General features: G+C 44.1%; 1 protein-coding gene across 1 annotated transcript; it reads left to right on the top strand.

The window, feature by feature from the left end:
- Positions 1–1,806: 1,806 nt before the first annotated feature.
- Positions 1,807–7,677, top strand: LOC115325355 (mucin-12-like). Its single transcript, XM_042290521.1, has 3 exons — positions 1,807–1,968; positions 5,857–7,150; positions 7,531–7,677. Coding segments are annotated over exons 1-3 (1,419 nt in total). The 5' UTR covers positions 1,807–1,845; the 3' UTR covers positions 7,533–7,677.
- The last annotated feature ends 1,839 nt before the right edge of the window (positions 7,678–9,516 follow it).

Below are 9,516 nucleotides of genomic sequence, written 5' to 3'. Positions count from 1 at the left end.
TCAGTCTTTCATCGTGTTCCTCTCTTGTGGCAACCCATATCAAAATGTCATCGACATAAACCCGTACCCCCGCTATCCCGTCAAATATCTGGCTCATTGTCTTTTGGAAAACTTCCGAGGCCGACGCACTCCTGAACGGCAGTCTCAGAAATCGATAACGGCCGAAGAGAGTCGTGGACGTGCAAATTCTGGACGCCTCGTGGTCTAGTGGTATTTGGTGGAAGCACCAGTTAGCGTCTAAACGGGAGAAAAATACTGCTCCCGCGATTTCTGCCTCGATGTCTTCTTGCCGCAGCATCTCGTAGTGTTCGCGCATCAAGCATTCATTGATTTTTCTTGGGTCCATGCACACTCTTGGTTCTACGTTTTTCTTCATTACAATCACTAAGGGACTCACCCAGTCCGTCGGATCCTCTGCTTTGACAATGATGCCTGCCTTCAGCATCCGGTCGAGTTCTCGTCGGAGTGGCTCTTGCAAGGCGAGAGGCACACGTCGGGTCTTCTGAGCGACGGGAACAGCGTCCTCCCGGAGCACCATCTTGTATGGCCGTTGAAGGCACCTAGTGCCGGTGAAGATTTGATGGAACTTTTTCACCAGTTGATCGCTGCTGCTTGCCGTCACGGCGTTGACCGACCGTCTAAACAGCCCCAGCAGTTCACTGGCGTGAAGGCCTAGTATGGCTTTGCGTCCCTTTTTTCCCACAAAAAAGTCAATGTCAGCTGACCTGCTGCATATGGTGGCTTTTATTTTAAACACTCCAAGGTGCTTGATGACCCCTCCGTCGTAAGAACGTAGCACGGAGTTGCTGGCCTTCAATTGCATCCTTGGTTGCAATCTTCGGTACATGTGGTATGGCAGAAGATTGGCTTGAGCGCCTGTGTCCACCTTGAGTTCGAGCCAGGGTGGCCAGATGCGGCCGAGCGAATAAGGAAATAGTCGTCCCGAACCGAGCCCAAAAAAAGCGGCGTGACCTTCGTGAAGAAGCCCAAAACAAGCGTAAGTTCAATTATGTACAGATTTTTGAAAATAGTTTATTAATAATAAAATGAGAAAGAGAACTGGCTCAAATACGGAGGCAAACTCCCTCAAATACGAAGTCAACGTGCCATGCCACTCTCCGCCGTATAGTGGCATGGCACGCTGAGTAACATGCTATTGAGCCTCCCTATAACATGCCAGCTTGAGCTCCAGTTCTGGTATCGTTCTTGATGGCGACGACTTGGTGAAGTCCATGGTAGTCAAACTTGCACTGGAAAGTGGCCGAGAGTTCCTCACGTGTTTTTCTGTTGCCATGTGCTGAACGAGGTCGGCATGATGAGCGCGGATCTCGCACTTGCACGCTGCTTTCTTATCGTCTCCTGTGACTGGTCGTAGCGAGTCCTTAAGCTGTGTTTTCTTTTCCCACACTTTACAATATCTTTTGCCATACTTCGACCACTTCGAAGCCATTTTGCGAAAAACACAATGGCAACTAGACGCGACGACCGCGACTGCCGACTAGCAAGATGAGCAAGGCGCCAAAACATTTGTGAATGTATAGTAATTGTTTTGTACTTTGTGACGGGCGGTAGCTTGCGCCACCTAACCGCGGCGCCAAACTGTCATACAGTTTTTCGCGTTTTTGACGACAAACGCGCTGTCAATGAGCACGACGAGCAATAAAATAGCAATATTCGCTGAAAAAACGCGAATAAGCCCAAAAAGCGCGACAAGCGACTGGAAAGATCTACCAGCGACTCGGTGAAAAAGAAAGCCTAAATCCGCTTATAATAAGCGGAACTGGCCACCCTGGTTCGAGTACCTTGTTCGCCACTTGTGTTTGGACCACCCAGTCGCGTTGGCGCATGAGACTGTCGACCGAGACGTCGAGGATGTGGAAGTCTTCTTCGTTGCTTTTGATTTTCGAGATTTGCTTGTTGTTGTTGCAGCGTACAGCGAAATGGTTTTTTCCTCCGCATCGCCGACAGGTGCGTCCAAATGCTGGGCAGTTCCGTGGGCCGTGTCTTCACCCACACTTTCGGCACTTGAACCATCCCAGTGGCTCGTCGTTGCTCAACCGCGTCCTTGCAAAGTCGACGTGTCGCTCTTGCGCTCCGCCGTAGTTCTGTGCTGCATGCGGTTCGATGCTCGGTGTAGCCTTTCCTTCGCTAACTTGTCGTTCGCGTGCCCAAAGCTCGTTCTGAGCGTCCGATAACTCGGCCGCCTCGCACACTTCTTCCGCTCTCGCCAACGTCAGTTTGTTGTTGCGCAGCAGTTTTTCGCGGACGTTGTCGTTGTTCGTTTTAAAAACAATTTGGTCACGTACCATAGAGTCCGTGATAGTGCTGAAGTTGCATGATTGTGCCAGCTTCCTTAGATCTTTGATGAACTGTTCTGACGGCTCACCTTTGGCTTGCACACGTTGGCGAAACAGGTAGCCTTCGTGCAGTTCGCTCAACTGCGCTGCGCAGTACTCGTCGAACTTTTTGATGATGGTCGCATAATCCTGCTGGCATTCACCTTCACTGAAGATGAAGTTATTGTAGGCTTCCAAGGCGTCGTCGCCAGCTACACTTAGTAGCAGTGCGGTCTGCGTGGGTCGTGGTAAAGGCTTTTCACCTGGAGCTGACGCAGTCACAAATAGTTCAAACTTCTGTTTGAAGAGGCGCCAGTTCTTTACGATGTCACCACTTAGCCGCAGGTGCTCCGGTGGTTTCACAATATCCATGCCAGTTCTCCTGGGCCGCCAGCCGCTGATTAGTGGCCGGGTCCGTGCGTGACCACCTCTGACTCCATGTTTCGGTGTGTTTCTATGGAAGACGTGAACGACTCAGTTCCGGGCAGAATAAGAACACGTTTGTCTATTCAGTTGTCGCATTTGTAGGGTGTTGTGGAAAGAAGGTAAAGAAAGGGAAAGATCAAAGTTGCTACACAGCGTGCGTCACGATAACAGAGTATGAGCCCCGACAACAAGTTCGGCGCGTATCCCGTGACGTAGCAAACACGATACAGCCCTATAAATTATATGTTTCCTGCAAAAGAAAGAAAACTTTTGAGAAATAATTATCTTTTTCTACCTTTCACATCCACGACGGAAATTAGGGAACTGTTCTAGCGTGACAGCAGCAAAAGAAGTACATGCATTTTACCCACTACCCTTTTACTATTGAATGTTGGTGGCACTTCTCAACGTGTTCATAAAAATAGTAATATTTTCAACATCGTGTTGTGCTTTGTGCTATTCAGTGAAGTTTATAGGCAGTACAGAGTCCTCAAGCGCACAATTATGAAACCAGAAAAATAAAGGGCACTGGAAGTCCCGCTTCCAAGAAAACAATGTGACGCTCCTTTGCATCGAGCATTTGACGTATTCATGCCGCATTGTCCCATACAAAATCAGTCATGGGGACACATATAGGGGCCCGTAAGGTGTCGCTGTCAGACATCGCTTCGGAGATCACTCTATGATAATAGTCTGAGCAGTCACCTGCTTTTTGAAGCACAAGTGGGGCCCTCTGGACGTTGCCTCAAAGACGGCTGTTCGACGACTCTGTGATCATGAGTACCTGCAGGGCGTGCGGGGTACATGAGGAAACGGTGGCGCACAACGTTCTAGATTGTAAGGGTGTGCAGCTTTATCATGCCAGAGAAGAACGGCTCACATAATAGGAGTGTCCGGGCAGTTGCTAAGGCGTTCGACTCCTTATACCGACAGGGAAACCGCAGCATTTCGACAAAAGAGGGCGAAGGGAACAGGCGGGTATCCCTGCTACAAAGTCGTCGCTCGCCTCAAGCGGCCCGCACTGGCCTACAGTAGAGGCTACCAAAAAACGACTAGAGGACTGGTGGAGGATTGGTCAACTCGGAAGAAATCGAGACATACTGGGCCCAGACTTTCGTACAACTCATTTTGGGCTCGCCCGTTCAAATGGACAGAGCCGCAATATCATCATAATCATCATCAGCAACAACGACCCTTCTATTTAATGAGGCGAAGCTAGACCCACATAAACTGTACTAATCGCTATGATTACTTGATACCACTGTGACTACCATCTACGCGTAAGAAATGGAGCACCCTTGCTCCCTCTATACAAAGAAACTAATCAGACAGTTTTTTCAGACATGTGCTCCATGGCCGTTCATTGCAGCTCTAGTAACGAAATGAGTTAGTGCGTAACCACTCCTGCTGCCTAGGAGTTAGTAACTTTGCGTTACACGTATTACGAAAATATATTCGTTTTGCAAATCTGGCTTTTGTTTCAGATGTCCATAGTATCTTATCTAAGAGTATTTATTTTTTGCGTCAAAGCTAGCACATCTCTAGGGAACGAATGCTAGGGGTTAAGTTTAACTCAATTGCACACTTGGTATTTGATTTCGTGCACAAGCGCAGACGAGAGGTATCTTTAAATATTACATAACGCAAGGACATACGATCGTAGTAAGTGTGAGCTGAATAATTACTAGGCCGAAGCGCACGAGTTGGAAAACAACGAAATAAAAATATCTTTATCTAGAATGAAAATAAAATGCAATACACGACACACTACAGAACGTATGAAATACATTAACATTCCTTAATTTGAAACTGTTGCAAACTTTCATCCTGGGGTACTAGCTGCTTTCCTAAGAAACATAAAAAAATTTCGTATCCAACTTGGCAAAATACTCAAGTATATTCAACAAATGCTTTATCTTTTATTTCTAACCTTTCTATTTGGAAAGAACTGGTGAGCCATCTCTCCGTATACTCTCGGCTAAAGCAAAATTTTCTACAGACTACCCGTATAAAAGAGCGCCCGGTAATTCTCGCTGCATTACTAAGCTTGTAACCGACAGCGTTAAGTCAACAAAATATGAGTGGGGCAAGTATCTTTCGAAATCACTTATTAGAACTTTGCTAATACTAACGTTATAAAGAAGCACGTGTTTAACAAATAAAAAAAGCAAAAAATTAATACTCTTTTTGGGTCACTCTGATTTAAGCAATAGTTTCAGAGTCAACATAATTATATCTTTTCCGGGGCTCTGTGAACAAAACTGATCTGCATTCGTAGTTCTCTAATTTGTTTTCTACAGTGTCTTTCCTCAACGTGCACTTGAAGTTCTCTCCTGTAGCTTAACGGACTACTGCTTCATAGAGCCGTTTAACTCTAGACAAAGTATATTTAAAACAAACATATTTTTATCATTGCTTAATTAAATGTATAACACCAGATGTTTCATCGGACTTTGGTTAACATTTATGAGCATATCTGCTCAACCCACAGCAAGAATACTTCTTCGCGTATTTGCCATTGTCAGGAGTCCTAGTAATCGAGCTATAGCCTTTATTCTAACTTCCTTAGCATTTTTGCACATTTTGCTTTTTAATCTTGAAATAATCACATATTTTAATTAGAGAACAATTTTGACTTCATTCAAATTTACTGAATAACTCAACTTTAAAACTATTTGAAAGAGGTGCTTCTTTATTTTGGAGACCAAAAAATGCATCTAAAATTGACAAGGCCTAGCAGCCTTCCTTGTTTTTTTTTAGTTTTTTTTTTATGAATTGCATGTTTCTTTGTTTTTTTTGCCAATCCTGTGCCTGCAGCCCAAGTATTATACATTATGGGCCCCATCGAGCCTCCCACGTGCTCCAAGCTTTCCTAAAATTTAGAAATGTAGTGGCTTTTAATTACACTTAGCAAGTTTATAAATCAAATATATATGTTTCTATTTACATAACGGAAAATTAACTTCACAAATTTAATTAGAGAACGAATTATAGAAAACAATGCGCCTAAGAAAACAAAAATCGGATTATATTCAGAACATAAACTGTTGCACGTATTTCTGCACTCTCATAATCACAATATCTAATATTGCAGCTCCACGCCTGCCTTGTCTTGGCTCTCGCTAGCGACGTGTTCGCTGGCCTCCTCCCGAGTGATCTCAGCCACGGACATATCTATGAGGCAGCTGGCTTGGCCGGACACGGAGCTGCATTGATCGGCACAACCCACACGGACTATGCTGTCAGGTCTTCAGATTTCGAGAATGCTGTCGCCACTCCCATTGTTACCAAGGCTACAAGCTATCATGCCGTGCCATCCATCGCCACCGCACAAGCCGTGCCCGTAGGTACAGGAGATTCTACGGGTCCCACAGTTGTTTCCACCACGTATCATACGGCTCCAGTGATATCCTCTGTCCACGATTCTCCTGTATTAGAAACACATGCGAGTGCTTTAGGAGTTTCCAAGGTCATTCATTCTGCATCAGCCGTGGAAGCTGCTCCAGAAATACCCAGCATGCAGGCTGCCACGACTGTCACCAAAGTTTCCACCATCTCCGAAGATCATCCAGTCGCCTCAACAGTACACAGTTCTCCGGCTGTTGCAGTACTGCACACTGATACGGCTATCGCTGGCGTGGATGCTTCTTCGAGTGTCAACAAAGTTTCTACTACCTTCCACGCAGCTCCAGCCGTTTCAACTGTACACTCTGTTCCTGTTGTGGTTCCCTACGCTAGTTCTTCAGACATTGCTGGTGTGCGTGCCATTGCAGCAGTCACCCAGGTATCCACCACGTATCCGTCCGCTCCGGCTGTTCCTTTTGTGCACCCAGCTCCAGCCATAGTGACCTACGCTGCTGCCCCAGGTGTTTCCACCGTGCATGTAGCTCCAACTGTCACCAAAGTATCCACGTCACAGAAGGACGCTCCGGCGACCGCATCAGCTGTCCATTCTGGAGGAGGTACGGACACGTCTGGAGCTGCAAGAGGCGTGGTAACTCTCCACTCTGCCCCCGCGTTAAAGGAAGCAACCACCACTCATCGCGCCGCCCCAGATGTTCCGACTTTAGAAGCCACTCCAGATGTGTCCACATATTCTGCTGCTCCAACAGTGACTAGATTGTATCAAACTGATCCTCTCAACATTGGGATAGGCCCATCAATCGCATCCTTGCAGGCTCTTCCAGGTGTGGCTACGCATTATACCACTCCAGCCTTTACCGCAGCGTCTCCAGCCCCAGGACTTGATTACAATTTTGACGTTCAAAATCTCAACTACGGTTTTGGAAACTACGGCAATGGATATGGACTTGGTAGCTACGGCTTGAACTATGGCTATGGCCTTGGTGACTTCAATGACTACACAACCCTTCTGCGGAGAAAGAAATGTAAGTTAAAACAATATTGTCGACTAATATTTTGTAGTATATTTATCATGCCTTCGACACTTGAGCTGGCGCGGAGAAGGGAGCTGTTCTGTAATTGTTAATGCAAACAATAGGGTCAAATTGGATTAGTCTGAAATGTTGGATGTGTCAGCACGAGCAGATGAATAATGAGACTACTTTTTGAGCGGTAAAACTAGAAGGTTGTGTGGATTTAAATATGGCTTATTCTACGCAGATATTCTAGATATTTGTAGTGGCTAATTTCAGCCTGCATTTACTGTAGGAAAGAACGTGTATCTAGTATACTTTTGTTTATCTTCTGAATATCAGTTCATTGTTTCTTCGACGCCCCCCTCAAAATTTGTATTGTTGCTTTTCAGAATCTCTGAATGCTGGATACGTCAATATGCTGAACCTTGCACAGGCAGACAAGAGGGTGAAATAACGCTCTAGCAGAGTATTTTGGGGTTCCACACATATATGTGATACCGTTCAAGACTGAGAGAAATAAATTATTTAAGCGCCTGCGTCGGACCGTTCACTATGATCTTGAAAAGCATTTCAATCTAAGAAAATACTAGGCGTTTTAATTTTAAAAGCCTGATAAAGATTTTGGTGGGGGACATTTAAAAAACTCAGAGGTTTTCGGCTTTTAATTTGATAGACTATCTTCATTTACATTTGCACAAATTATATAATTCCAATTGTTTTAGTGCGTGCCCACATGAATATATAAATTGGTAAGTTTGAAGGTAGAAATCGAAGAGATGGCGAGAGAAGGGAATTAGTCGCGTCTTTCATAAATATTTTCTGATCGAAGAGGCCCTAATTCAATTACGAACGACAGCTATTTTGACGTCAAGAACAATGTGGAGTATTGTTCTACAAAAGCTGATGGAATGCTGTTCTCTTGCATATGTTTCGGTTATTTAATGCTCCTCCTTTTGGAGTCTGCGGAAGAAACAAACAGCATTCGTCTTAACATTGGACTGTGCATTCTTATATAAAATCAGAAAGCATGGGAAGTAGGACATTTGAACCGCATGACATGAAGGCCAAAGAGGCTGATCTCTCTTTCGTGTTTGGTTCTTACTGTCCTCTCCTCAGAATTGATTATCTGAAATGCAATATACGTTAAACAATATGCTCCTAGCTCTCTACGAATTTTGTTCTCATATTATTTTTATTTAATTTGTCAGGTGCCGTGTTTTATTTGGAAATGTCCCGGTCAATACATAACCTAACAATGCGAGTTTTCAGAAGCTGAGTAATGCACTCGGACATTAAGCGTAGTTCAAAAACAAAGGAATCATAACCGTATGCGTACGCACTATGCGTACGCAACATTTAGAGGTATAATGAAAATGAAGTATTAATGTGGATGAAGTAAATATCCCCTTTGATTGTTCATGAAGTATACGGACATAAAAATATATCTAGACAATCATGTTCCTACAATATAGTAACGATAAAATAGTTTATGACGATCTGAGAATAACTGTGGCTATACGAGAGGGTTATCAGTAAAATTCAGAGGCCATCAATTGATGACAGTAAACTCAGATTCCTTTTACCTGATTGACCGCCTTTCAACGTTGAAAGAAGGGTTGTAAAGTACCTAGGTGCAAGTACCTGGAAATCGGTATCTAGGTACGTTTGTTGTACCTGAGGTACAAACCTAGGTACTTTAATTTCTCGGTATCTGTATTTGTATCTTAGGTACATTTTCCAGTAACTTGTAACTACGAGAAGTTACTTTTCACAGGTACTTTTCTATTCACTTCGTCAAAATGGTAGAAACTATAAATCTTGAAGTTTTAACCCACTACCATGTGCCGTGATTAACATTGAGTTGGGTACGGCATTGGAGGCACTGGCTTGATTGAAGGACGTTTTAGCGAACGAAGCCCCGCCTATGATGTTTCATCAAACGACACACTTTAGTGAATGTAGGTGTTCATTTGAGCGAACGGTGAATTAGCGATGCCGTTCTAGCGACACCAATTTATTTAATCGCTTCGGAACTCCGTTTAGGAAAAATAGCGACCTGCTTCCTTCCTCTCAAACTAAAATCGACTTCATTGCGTGCTTGAAGCTCCTCTGAGTACTATACAAGGGAGGAGATAACGTGAACGATGTGCGCAGTTTCTGTTGCCCATATCTTATCCTGGTGGTGGCACTGTTCTGCCATAAATACAATATAAAATATAATTACAAATAAATTATTATTACAATCGTAAAGCAAAGTAACATTGCATATATAATACAGTTTCCACTCAATAAATCGGACTTAAATTTTGCAGTTATCAAAACTAAGAAAGTTCCGAAAGAAGAAAAAAAAAACTCCTTTTTGTACTGATTAACGA

Source organism: Ixodes scapularis, unplaced genomic scaffold (assembly GCF_016920785.2).
Source record: "Ixodes scapularis isolate PalLabHiFi unplaced genomic scaffold, ASM1692078v2 PGA_scaffold1__304_contigs__length_218370807, whole genome shotgun sequence".
In the NCBI taxonomy this organism is placed as follows: Eukaryota; Metazoa; Arthropoda; class Arachnida; order Ixodida; family Ixodidae; genus Ixodes; species Ixodes scapularis.
The sequence above is the reverse complement of the archived record's forward strand: the minus strand, read 5'-3'. Positions and strand labels throughout refer to the sequence as shown.

What these genes read in the sequence shown, in the direction of transcription:
- LOC115325355 (XM_042290521.1), top strand. Translation starts at nt 1,846, where the DNA reads ATGAGACTGTCGACCGAGACGTCGAGGATGTGGAAGTCTTCTTCGTTG. An exon ending in TTCCTCCGCATCGCCGACAG is followed by an intron (nt 1,969 to 5,856) that starts GTGCGTCCAAAT and finishes CTAATATTGCAG; the next exon opens with CTCCACGCCTGCCTTGTCTT.